Source organism: Phaseolus vulgaris, chromosome 7, assembly GCF_051622355.1.
Source record: "Phaseolus vulgaris cultivar YP4 chromosome 7, ASM5162235v1, whole genome shotgun sequence".
Taxonomy (NCBI): domain Eukaryota; kingdom Viridiplantae; phylum Streptophyta; class Magnoliopsida; order Fabales; family Fabaceae; genus Phaseolus; species Phaseolus vulgaris.
The window spans coordinates 51,989,924-52,003,773 of NC_143504.1; the positions used below are offsets into that span (position 1 = coordinate 51,989,924).

Below are 13,850 nucleotides of genomic sequence, written 5' to 3' on the forward strand. Positions count from 1 at the left end.
AATGATGACCTAACACAACCATTATCACAATACTAGTATGCTTGCTCGATGAATTAATTTCATTAATATATTATCAATTTTTTTATTTTGCAAGTACCTAATGCACCAATTCCTTAAATGCAATGTATATTGAGAAAAATTATCGACATTTTATAACAAATGATCTACTGTAGACATGTAACAGAAGACACTCCAACATGGGACAAAACATACAGTTAACCCAAAACATTAGAGATGAGGAAGTCATTTGTACCAAACATCAAGAGGTTATACAATTTTTATTATTATTAATATATAACATATCATCATTCTAAAATATTTAGAATATTTACTTTTGGTAAACATTATTCCTATTAAAAAAAATACATTTCCACTAAATAAATTACTTGTTTTAAAATTCAAAAGTACTCTTTAAAATAAATTAATTGAATTTGAAATTAATTTAAATAAAAAGGATATATTTTAGAATGCATAATTCATAATACTTCTTATGTATTTCACAACGTAAAATCCAAATTATAATTTTAAAAGATGAGAAAGGGGATGATGATAGAAGCCACTGATGTCGAACCATAAAAAATTGTATGGTTTTCTATAAATAAACAAATCTGCAAATGTCCCGTCTCAAATGGTGTTATATATATGGTCGTTGAAAATAAATTAAAGCAGGTTAACAAAAAATATATAGAACATGATCGAATAGTTCAAGGATAAAAGCAAGATTTAAAAAAAAAATATTAAGATAATGAGATAAAATAAACTTCTAAAGTAATATCTTGTTATTTCTCTTTTAAATATAACCCTTTTAGCTTTGAACACGGTAAGCTATACAGCATTTTTAATTACATCTAAGTATGAAGTTCTCAAAACCTTCGCTTCAAATTTTTAAAAACTATTAAAAGATAAGTTAAGTCTTGAGGGTGTGCTCTTCTTAATTCTTCAAATTTCTTTCAAGTTTTAAATAAGGCGCTCAACCTTTGTATTGACTGTGCAACTGATTTGAGTTTTTTAATAATAACAGTGGGAAAATAAAATTATAAGCATGAGGAAGACGAATCAGTCCTCACAGGTATATTATATTGTCTTAAAAGAACAAGGAATGTATTACTGACACTCCTTTCTCCACATCCCTAGCCATTCAGTATGTTTACATACGTGTATTTGTATTGGTAAGCTGAGTCTATAACTCTAGCTTAAACAGAAAGACACGTACATTCTAATTATTAAGCATACTACTCTTCAACCTACACTATAAGTGTGTATAAAAAATGAATTTTAATTGGAAAAGTTGTTGTGTTATTGTCAATATTGGAATATTCTCGCATGAACGTATCCCCTCAAATATAATTATACATGTTATTACATTGGAATGCCCAATAGATGAATAGAAACGCCAAAAACAATTGGTACTAAATTGATATAGTACAAAATTCAGCTGGTTCCCAGCTCAACAAAGAACGAAGTTTCATCTCAAGATCCTACAGGGCATTAGTGACTTACTTTATATTCTGAGATTGCTCATCACCAAAAGCCAAATCAAAGATCTGCATGTAGTCATCAACAAAATGAACATCAAGACCTTCTTTCACGTTAGGAGCTAGCTCATCAAAATCTCTCCTGTTAGCCGAAGGGAATATAATGGTCCTAACTTCACTCCTTCTTGCGGCTATTGTTTTCTCTTTAACCTGCAATTTTCACAGCATTGCATGACTGAGTTTCAAACACAGAATGTACAGAAAAGAATTCACAGCACAAAACATTGAGGGGCAGCTACTGATAAATAATCAGTTGGCTGGGCAGCCATTACTAGAGGACATTTGTTTTTTGTAATTAGTGTAATTTAGTTGGTGAATAGATACTGAAAGCAAGGGGCAAACGCATCGAGAACACACCACTTCAGTTGTTGAAATAAATGTAACAACCTTCAAAATAAAAAAAGCTAAAACTAGAAAACCAATAATAATGTAAGAGAAGGTATTTCTCAACATACCCCGCCAATGGGAAGAATTTTCCCAGTAAGTGTCACTTCCCCGGTCATTGCTATATCTTTCTTTACAGGCTTCTTCAGGGCAAGGGACAACAGTGAAGTGGTCATTGTGCAACCAGCACTTGGTCCGTCCTTTGGTGTAGCCCCTGCAGGGACATGGAGGTGTAGTTTTGAATTTGCAAAGAAAGGATTTTCTGGTTTCTTTTCCAGTAGTATTGCTCTGGCGACTGTATGAGCTATCTGAGCACTTTCTTTCATCACGTCTCCTAATTGGCCAGTGAGGTGAAGTGATCCTTTTCCCTCTCCTTCCTCAACAAAGGTAGTCTCTATATACAGTGTGGAACCCCCCATAGCCGTCCAGGCAAGACCCATCACAACACCAACAGGGGTCTGGTCATAGATGCGCTCAGCATGGAAAACAGGCTTGCCTACAAAGTCAGTTAAATTTGATTTATCAACCAATATCTTTTCAATCGTCTTTGTTTCAATTTCCTTGTCTTCCTCACTTTCTTTTGCAACCTGCCAAAATTAAGATACATATATATATAAAAATAATTAGATCCATCTATACATCATAATAGAGAGATTTGCCAAGTTACTCCAAGAGTAACTTTAAGAGAGACACTCTTCATCTTCTTCCTAATGGCTAAAGTTAAGCTACCTATTACAATCATTAAATAAAAGAAAATAAGAGATGAGGATGAACAATAATTCTCTTAGAGTAACTTAATCCTTCTCATATGTGTATGAGTGCCCGTATGTATTTATGTGTGTGTGTATGCATGTGTGTGTGTTTTTTTCTTTTCTTTTATGTACATGGAAAAGTCAATCAGTGAATCTAATGAAACACCAAAAAAATCTATCACGTTTTACAGGAAAAAGAATCAAACTACAAAGTTTGTGCACATGGTTTTTTACCAGTAAAAAACTTTTGAACCAAACCACAAGACAAAAATACATGCACACAGCTCTTAAAAATCAAACAAAATTTCACTTTTTATAGAAGCGAGAATTTGATTGCACTTTCAGAGAGTTAAACTACCTCAAGACTTGGCGATTGATCAGATGATAGACCTGTTTGCACCTCGTCAACTGCATCACAAGTTTCACCCACTTTTTCACTATCACTACCCTCTACCAACTCAGAGTTCTCTTTTTGAACTGTATCTAGACCCAATTCATCAGAATCTACTTTGTCTTTCATTGGTTCCATACTCTGAGCACTACAAACAGTAGCATCAATAATTTCCCCTTGCCTCACAAGTTGTAATGCTATCTGTCACACCACAAACAGAACATTTATGGTCACAGGTAACTGAATCATTTACTATAAATTCAAATTCAGATATAGTGATGAAGTCATTCAGTAAAATATCCAAAATGAATAATGAGGATTGCCATTTCAACCATGCACACCATATAGTGTCAGTGTGTTTTTACTACTAAAAGAATAAAATTAAAGAGACCTTTCTGTAAATTTTCTCTATGTGCTTTTGAAGGTTTCTGACCCCTGCTTCGCGGCAGTAATTCTCTATTAAGGAAAGAAGAGCAGCATCAGTCACTTCCACCTGAAGCAAAGAAGTTTTTTAAAGTCAACATTTTCAGCATGAAAGGCAATAAACGTTGGCATCATTAAGCTAGCAATAACACTATGTTAAATATCCCTTTCCCTGCAGGAGAAGGGGCCAGCAAAACAGATAGCAAAAATAAATACCTGTTCTGGCTTTATTCCACAAGCTTCTCGAGTGGTCTTCTCCAGATAATCTCTAGCAATGTGCATTTTCTCATCAGTAATATACCCAGCAATAGCAACAACCTCCATTCTATCCAACAGAGGATTAGGTATCATTTCCACAACATTTGCAGTGCAAACAAAAAGAACCTGCAGTGAGATTTCCAACACATAACTTCATAAGTAATGGTAAACTCAAGCCCTACATTGCCTTCATCAGGGAACGGAATGAAACTATACATTCAAGAATTATTTGCCCAATCTAAGAACTACCTATCAGCAACGAACACATAATGAATAAGCCATGCACAAATACTGACTATACCACAACCTCACTATTAAGGATTCAGATTGTCACATAAAATACCTTTGATAGATCAATGGGAACATCAAGATAGTGGTCCAGAAAATTGGCATTCTGCTCTGGATCCAAAAGCTCTAACAAAGCACTTGCTGGATCACCAGCATGTCCTCTGCCCAACTAATAATTGAATAAAAAACAAATATTAATACTGAAATCAGCGTTGTTATTAAAGATTTACAAGATTACAAACCATAGTAAATTTAGTGAAACTGAAATGCGGGCATTACATTTATTACGGCCAGGACAACCCATACCAACAGAGAATGTAACAGGAAATCATAAAATAAATTAATAATATTACTCAGCCAAAAATGTTTAACCATTTAGAGATGTATTACTTTGTCAATCTCATCAATCAAAACAAGGGGGTTGGATGTGCCCACGTTCTTAAGGCATTGTACCATCTTCCCTGGCATTGCACCAATATAGGTTCGACGATGACCCTGTAAAATAAAATATTGAGGAATCAGAAGATTACCACATATATTGCTAACAAACTGGTCTATATAATTCAATTGTAACAGGGAAACAGAGATTTTAGCTACCTTGATTTCAGCCACATCAGCTAATCCTCCCACAGAAAATCGGAAAAACTTACGGTTCAAGGCACGTGCAATTGAACGACCAATACTTGTTTTGCCCACTCCAGGTGGACCAGATAAACAGATAATTTTCCCTGCATATATCAGAAAGATCAGGAACCATGTCACACTTTTTGAAGTAGCAAAGATTAAGCGCCAAAGTCTTAACCTTAAACAAATGATTAGCATACTACAGTCAACATCTTAAAACCATTTTAACAAGAATCATTACCAAATACATAAAAAGGGCAACTTCACTCAGTCAACGAAATCATTAACTTTTTTAATTATTAATCAAATTTCTTAGAAAATCTATATTAGTTAAAATAAATAATACCATCATCATACTACATAGCAAGGTTCCCCTGCAATAAAATACTTCTTATATATATATATATATATATATATATATATATATATATATATATATATATATGTATGTATGTATGTATGTGTGTGTGTATAATTATTATCAAGATATATCATTTACAACAATTTAATACTACTTAATTAAAGCATCTCACCTATCTGAATTCTGAAAAAAATTATAGAGATAGAGTATTCGGGTTGAATTATAAATTTTGTCCCAGCACTTTACACCCTTCTTCGTCTTAGTGCCCACGTGGAAAAAAAAAATCCCTACATTTTGGTCTCTACATGAATAAATGTTCCATGTTGTTTGGTCAGTATAACAATGTTAGATTTCATCAGTATTGTTGGTGTTTTTAGTTCCCACATGTTAAAAAAATATACAACTCATTTTAGACTCAACCTTAAAATTAAATAAAACTCAGATACTTCGCTATTCAGGCTTGACACAATTTTTCATTTCATCCCTACTATGTATAAAAACTATAACAAACCATTATAACTTGAGCAAATTGAGGAGACCAATCCACAAAGACTTTTTCATGTAGGACCAAAATGTAGAGTATTTTATGTGGGGCCAAAAACAAAAGGTGTAACAACGAAATTTTATGTTAACATAGTATTTTGTAGAAGTTAATAGCCCGATCAACATAAATACAGTATTTGGCATACAATGAAAACCCAGATCTTCAGGATACATTATATAGATGGACCATTATTACCTTGTGAAGTTCCTCTTAATTTCCCAACAGCTATGAATTCCAATATCCTTTCCTTCACATCAGTCAATCCATAATGGTCTTCGTCAAGAATCTTTTGCGCCCGAGTAACATCAAAGTTCTCATCACTGAATTGAAAAATTAACTCATTAAAGTTCTTGAAACTTGAAATAGTTTGTAGTGAACATAAAAATGACAGTTTTCAGAAAATAAAAACCCTAGGTCATCCAAAAGAACACTACGCTTAATTGCTTATGCATTTATTTACCACCTAAGGGCCTTTTCAAACCTTCGTTTGGCAGCTGTCAAACATATGGTGATGGGAGGTGGTGTTCATATGAATTAAGCAAAGAAATCTCAAATAAATTTAAATTACTCTAGCAATAACAATAAGAATGAAATTCCACGCATGGAAACCTGTATTCACCCCAAGGCAGTGCAGTCAACCAGTCCAAGTAGTTGCGGGTAACACTGAATTCACTAGAACTAGCCTCTAACAACTGTAGCTTTGCAAGTTCTTCATCTATAACTTGTAAAATATGAGGCGGGCATTTTTCTCTCTTCGGCTCAATCCTTTCCCTGAATTTACCTGAAATAAAAAAACAAATAAATGTTATGATAAAAACAAATAACACTAAAGCATACCCCCAATAAACATATTCCATGAACGAGCAACTACAAGATATGCAACTCATATTCAATCTGAGTACAAGAAACATCAACCAGATTAGAAAAGATACGTACAGTATAAAGAATATTCCTATACGCAGTATAGTGCTGCACAAAAGAATTGAAGGATACAGCACGGAAACATAAAGAGGACAAGATTTTAAAAATAAAATAAGGTTAGGTGAACCTTCCTTAGTAATTTAGTTATTCAATCACATAGTGCAAGTCTCACAAGCTAAATGATCTAGCCCACATGTATGCACACAGCAGCAATCCTTTGATCATGACACAGGTTATAAAAGAAGCCAATCTTGCACTTAAACTAGACATTATAGATCAGAACCAACCAGTAAGAGCTGTTTTGTCATCAGTCTCCAGTCCCAACTCCTGCAAATAGGAAAATTAAAAGAAAATAAAATTAAGACCAATATGAATAGTAGAGCATTCAGCAAAACATATCATTGCCCCAATGCATTTGGATAAACAACTTAATTCAACTTCAGAAACATATTACTAAATAAGAGCTTATCCAGATGATTGATTGTGAAACTTACTAGAATATGATAGAAAGAGCTTATAGGTCACAGGACTAAATAAACACCTCCCATACATATAATTTCACTCATGATAGGGCGAAGTAAAATGCAATCAGTAGGATCAGATGCCTAGGTTGACACCTAAACTTCCAAGAGCACAGATAAACTATAAAGCCTGATGAGAAGACATATCCATAAGAAAATGTCTACTGATGAGACATCATACAAGCTTCCAAAGAATGAAGTCAATGCCATTAAATAAGGTCAACCAGCATTTTTCTCAAGCATACAGTGATATCATTGCTTTACTTGCTGTTAGAAAGTAGAAACAAATTGGCAACAAGACAGACTACAAAATTCTGAGATTAGTGGCAACACCCAATCATCTAGTGCTTGGTTGCTATGAATAAATTCATGAGCTACAATGATGCACATGGAACTGGAATTTAGAAGTAATCAGCAGCAGAAAAGAGATCATGCGTAAGATACAGATTAGCTAATTAGTTGAAGCCATGTATAGAAAGAAATAATTTGAAGAGTGCCTGACAAGCAGGTTAACATAAACAATTGAATAATTGATGTGTACCTTCTTTATGGCCTTAAGTTGCTCATTCAACAAGTAACGACGCTGCTCACCACTTATCTTTTCTTCAATTGCTTTCGCAATTGATTCCTGACAAGAATCAAAATAAGCCTTAATATATTATGAAAAGTTCAGTGCAAGACATACAAGAAAGCTAGAGACATTATTACCTGAATCTTGCTGATTTCCATCTCTTTCTTTACCAACTCCAGTGTAAGTTTTAATCGTTTATACACCTGTTCAGCAACCCAATAAATTCAATTCAAAATTATAAACTTCGTATGTTAACCCTCTTTATATGTTAATTTGATACTAATACAGAACATTGAATTTCCAAAGAGATTTTACCCAAGAAATTAAAACTTATTATGGCACAAAAATGAAAAATATAGTCTCACTACATCAAATCAGAGTTTCTCAGTGTCAGTGCCATCAAAGGTAAGGTGCTCACATCTAACTCTTCAAGAACTTGTTGGCATTGTAATTTATTTGCCCCAGATATTGCAGCACCAAAATCTGCAAGCCTTGGATAAGTAAAGTCACCTATATGCTGCACAGTTTAAGAAAAAAGAAGTCAATATAATGATAATATAAAAGTAAAGCATTGAACTGTAATCCAATATTTATACGTAACAACCATAATACAAGTACTACGCTAGCAGTTGTTTTGAGAAACACATTTATGTGTATGTGGGAAGAATAATGACACACAATCCGTAAGTATTTTTAAAAATTAACAATATAATTAATAGCTTGTGTATTAAATAAAACAGTAGTTCCTCCTATTTTATTACATGGAAAATTTGTTTCAGAAACATAAGTAAAATCAAAGTATTTATCAGAAACAAGATTATTTGACCCTAATAATCGTTATACAGTAATGAAAAGACAAACTCCAGGGATCTTCTTAATGAGAAAGTAATAGAAAAATACAATAACTGAGAAAAATGAAATTATCACTAAATTAAATAATTGAGTGTTTCACCCCAAGTCCAACCAACCAATACTAAAACAAGCAGCTCAAACATTATATAAATAATAGACTTTCATTGACAATATTCATGTCTTTAATTGAGCATGCCAAATTGAAGAAAAAATCTTAACCAAGCGAGCCCTAGCAGTTTCCTAATAAACAGGGCTAAGGGCTAATATTACTATAAAACCTCAGCCACAATGCAAGTATGACTACATCCTCATATCAGCAGTATGGAGTTTATTCTACCCTTGTTCAAATCACCTTTGGATTCACAATACCATATGATACTTAGTGTGTTTGATTCTTAGTTAACACATTTCAATGCACATTCAATTGAATCCATGAGTCATGTGTCATTGGATTCACCATCTCTTTAAAGATTTTTAATGGTAAATCAAACACAGCCTCGCAAAGCACCACTGCTTTGAAGAAAAATCTTAACTCATTAAATAAAGGCACGCAGAATGATTGAATTTGATGCTCAGAGTAAAATGTGTTCTTGCATTGACATATAATATTCAATAGCATCTTCATTGTATCTTGCATAAATTTAGTATATCTTAGTGATTTCCCTGTTTCGTTAAATTTCACAATTTGTTTACTTAGTTAGGATTATGATCTAGTATTAGTACAAGTAAAAGTTAGTGCTTTTTGTTTTGTATGACATTATTGTAATATATCACATCACATGAAAATAATACCAGTTTCTGTGGTGATCTACTGAGAGTTGAGTAGAAAGAAGAAATGCCAAGAATCTATAAATCCCACAAGGAATCATTCTATAAGAGAATTGCAAGAAACTAAGTAAAGAAAAAAACTTCATCAAACTAAGATTCATTGTTATCACTTATCAAGATGTCTAAAGGTTCAACATCAAGATATCTAAAGCATGACTGTTAAGAGTTTCAAATAATAATAAAGTACCCCCCTCTTTACCTAATATTAACTGTTCTTGATAACCTTTTTTGTATTTCTTCTTCACTCTACCATTTCATTGGTGGTAAGATTATCACAATGATCGACATTAACTATTTCTTCATATTTGACAAGGCTTTTTGACAACAGAAGAATGAAGCAAATTAACCTAAGGAAGAATAGTAGGGTCGTTTGCAAGGAATGTAGAGCCAATTCATTGGAGAGTTTCCAAACAAACATGGTGCGCGTCAACTTCCAAAATTTCTAGAAAACTAATGCAAAAAAACCTAGCCACCTAGGCATGCAATAAAACACAGCTCTATTCATATCCTCCAATTCCATGTTCCAATGAACACATAAAGGGAAGGGTTCAAACCTTAGTGTAAGTCTGAACATGATCTCTCCAAAGGGAACTTGTTTTAAGAACATCTCTTAGGGTTGATATAACCTCAAAAGATGTGGCCTTAATAATATCATCATCTTTATTATAAGTTTTATCCTGCACCACCAAGTAAAACCTGATAAGAGAATAGATAATTTGATAGAAATGTATCAATTTAACAATAAAAAAAGATGAGGAAAACAGTAGACAAAGACATACCTTGAGATGATCAACTTTTACAGTTAGTGGATCCTCACTAACCTGCAGAACAGACAAGGTTTCAGTTCAAAATAATTTAGCCACTTATTACATACACAAAAAGTATTATCAGAAATCAGAACCATGGTGAATAATAAAACCCAAGTATGTCATACTGGCATGATAATAAAATTAAACACTAATCTTTATTATTTTTAACATGTTCAACTAACCATCTCTGTTATGCGTAGACGCCGGTGACCAATCAAGATCACCTGATCCCCATGGATACTTGAAATCTGGTATTGAAAAGGGAAATAGTGAAAAAAATTGAGGTACTTATTAAAGTTAAACAAGCAATCTACTGAAGGCATAAAAAAACTAGATAAGCTAGCTACTGATTAAATCGCATACCTGAGCAAGAGTTCCAACATCATGAAGACGGTTGAATAACTCCTTTCCTTTTAAATCATATACATTTTTATCTGTGTCTGATACTACACTAGGATCAGCCTCAGCCTCATCCTTAAGGAGGAAAGCACCAGCATAAGGGGCCTGTCGTTCTCGACTTTCTTGTAAAGCTGCCAATAATTTGGGATCCTAGAAGCACAGTGAAATACTCGTTACAAGCGGGATAACCACACTATCAATTTTCAAGTTACATTCAATCAAGTCCTCACCATAGAAACACTGATCATTGATTACAATTTGCTTATGATTCAGCCATAAATATGTAATGAGAAAAGAAACATATTTTACTCATCATTCCGGACAACTCACCATACCTTAACAAAGACTGGCATGTAAAATCCTGGGAAAAGCGGTCTGTGGATCAATGGTAATGCCAAAACCTGTTCCAAAGATAAAGAGAAAAAACGAACATCCAGAATGTTATGAGTTATCAAGAAAACTGGCAGAGACTTCATTCACAAGCTCCCAATGTTTTGTTTTAACAAACATATAAAAAATAAATAACACAGGTAAATGTTGATACAGTCCTTGTTTTATTTCCAGGATAGGGTGTGGCAGCAGTGTAATGCACCCCAAACATGACTGGAGTAGCCTAGACATTTAGTAGCATGACAAGAACAGTAAAACTTTCAAGCAGTCAACACACAAACATTGAATTTAAATCCTTCCCAAACCTCCCCTAAGATTAACAAAAATAACACCCTCCAATCCAAGAAAGAAGAGCAAAACTTTCGAACAAGGTCGTATCAAAGAAATGAGGAACATAAAACCCCAATGATCTTAACATATTAGCTGAAGGGAAAAGACTCCTTTGGCTCAATAAATAAAACCCCTACAGCAAAAGCACTTGAAACAACTATTGCGTTCAGACTTGTGACAATGGTTAACTAGCAGCTTTTGATAAACTTCACAAATTACACAACGTGCTAAAGGCTTATTTAGATGATTTTTTTTTCTATAAGCACTTCTAGAAGTTAAAAATAAGAAAAATAAATCAACTTCTTTATAAACTAAAACTAGTTTATGCACAAGTAAAATATATTATTTGAATAAATTTATACCACTAAGTTTCTACAAATTAGTTTATATACATAAACAAACTATAACTTGCAGAGAATTTTATTTTTATTTATTTATTTTCTTCTTCTTGTTCTTCTTCTCCGGTACTTACAAAAAAGTTCATCCAAAAATATGCTAAAAGTAAATTAAGGCCATACGTAGATAAATTTCTTCGTAGACACTAACAGATAAAGAAAAAATGAAATGAGATTTTTTTTCATGAGTGAAGAAAAGCATTAGATAAAAATAGCTGGTGCAAAATGTTAAATCCGCTTTTAGAAAAGCTAAATGATGTTAGGACAAGCCTGTTAAACTTTCCCTTACATCGGAGTTATTAAATTTAGCATAAGTTAACTTTCACTTGCATTAGCTATTAAACCTGAATCAAGATATATCCTAACATCACATTTTACTTGCATGAGAATTGTTAAATTTTGCAACAGATTTAGGAAAAATTTGAAACAATTGAGCTACGAATAAAAACAGTCAGACAATCAGAAACTAACGGTGAGGTAATCCTCAGGTCTGGGATATGTGGGAACGATGGCGGAGGCCTTTGACTGTGACTCCTCGGCCGCTTGGACACCGGCGTCAACTACGTGATCGGAGCCGTCGCCGGAATCAGAACAGAAAAAGTACCTGCCTCCGACATCAGTGTTTTTGCGGCTTAATCCGCCGAGAGAACTGAGCACTCTGAGCAACGGCGAAGCGGAATCGTGTGCGGGACGGATCAGCGTGGGGTGCAGCCGGTGGATGCGCGAGGATGCAATGAGCTTCAACATTGGCTTCGTTAATGGGATGAATGAAGGAATGGAACTTTGAAAATTGAAGGTTGGTTCATGCCCTAGCGAGGTTGGATAAGATTTAGGTGACAAAACAAAATGGAGTTTTACACTGCGCAAAACGAAACCGTCATTGATAGTGCTAAAATCGAAGAGGGCTGAGTTGTGTTCTTACATCCAAATTTGTTAAAGCCCTTCATAAACCCTCGTCTCACCTATTTACGAAAATGTCCTTTTCTTGAACCAGAAGAACTGTGTTAGATGTATCACAACAACAAACACTAGTTAAAGTGAATGCCATTCAAAAACATAAGTAAAATAAACTCTTCATCTTGAAATTGTTAAAAAAAATGTAATTCTGTAGTGTTCATAATTAATCTCATATTAATTTATTTAAGTGAATTACTTAGTATGATACTTTTAGCTCAGTAAACCTAAAATTAAAAAAAAAAATCCCAATGAACCTAATGCAGAGATAGTTACTGAAATAGACTCATTCACAGTGCTTGAAATTTTTTGTTTGTGATTTTCCCTCCAGGAAATTAGCTCCATGAAACTCTTTCTTTCCATGTTTTTTTATGATTTTAAAATAATTTTAAAGTTTGGATTTGAAAAAATAATAACGTAAAATAATTGACACAATAAATAAAATTGTAATATCATAATAAAATAATAATTTTAACAAAATACTAATCTCTCCTTTTCTCTCTAACAAAATCATTATTTTTTTTTGGTATCATTGTTTTTCCCTTATTATTACTAGTTATGAAAAGTTTAACTTTATATTCACTGGCAGATTATTTTCGACAGATTATTGTGTACAAAATCTATGTTTAAGTTTGATTCATATATATATATTAGATGGTGATATTTTCAACTTGGGTCATTTTTATTGAATTCACTTGTTCAATTACCATTGATATTACTATAAATATGACCATGACCTAATAATTAATGATATTTAGTGTGAATGATACGTTTCTTATCAAATGAGACAAGTGTATTTTTTTTTAACTGAACAAAAAGTAGGAGGTTAGGTGGATAAATATATTACTCTAACATTTTCAAATTAAGTGAGTCGGGATTTTGGATTGAAGTCTGTTTGGGTTGTTCTTTTTTTATTACTGTATAAATAAATATTTTTAATTAATACATTGAAAAGTAGATGATTTTTTTGTCACCTATTTGGAAATCGTGTGCGGAAAACTATTTCACATATATTATATTATATATATATGGTATAATTATATTTTTTTTATCATTATATTATCAATTTATTACAATGGTTTTAAAAAATTCAAGTGGTTTCTATGTTTTTTTTTTTAAATACCTAAATTGATTATTTTTTTAATTTTCCTCCAACAATATAAAGTGTTGGTGATATGGCATAAAGAATTGTAAATGTGAACTGTGAATTACGAAATTACGAGTCATGGGGTTGGGAGTTGTGTGAGGTGATAAGTGGAGGGGTGGCAGATTAGTAAAGTTGAATACATTGGGGTTAGGGTTTCTCCCATAACGTTTTTA

At 33.0% G+C, this 13,850-nt stretch overlaps 1 protein-coding gene across 1 annotated transcript; it reads right to left on the minus strand.

Moving 5' to 3' along the window:
* Positions 1 to 1,273: 1,273 nt before the first annotated feature.
* On the minus strand, positions 1,274 to 12,610 carry LON1 (lon protease 1). The gene is made up of 20 exons (XM_068637193.1): positions 12,048 to 12,610; positions 10,797 to 10,862; positions 10,426 to 10,611; positions 10,245 to 10,310; positions 10,033 to 10,074; positions 9,808 to 9,930; positions 7,992 to 8,090; positions 7,711 to 7,776; positions 7,544 to 7,630; positions 6,769 to 6,808; positions 6,170 to 6,341; positions 5,756 to 5,880; positions 4,629 to 4,759; positions 4,422 to 4,526; positions 4,087 to 4,200; positions 3,702 to 3,869; positions 3,454 to 3,555; positions 3,030 to 3,263; positions 1,991 to 2,506; positions 1,274 to 1,685 (listed from the first exon to the last, which is right to left on the minus strand). The coding sequence occupies exons 1-20, from the start codon at positions 12,321 to 12,323 to the stop codon at positions 1,497 to 1,499; spliced, it is 2,907 nt and encodes a 968-aa protein (XP_068493294.1). The 5' UTR covers positions 12,324 to 12,610; the 3' UTR covers positions 1,274 to 1,496.
* Between the last annotated feature and the right edge of the window lie 1,240 nt (positions 12,611 to 13,850).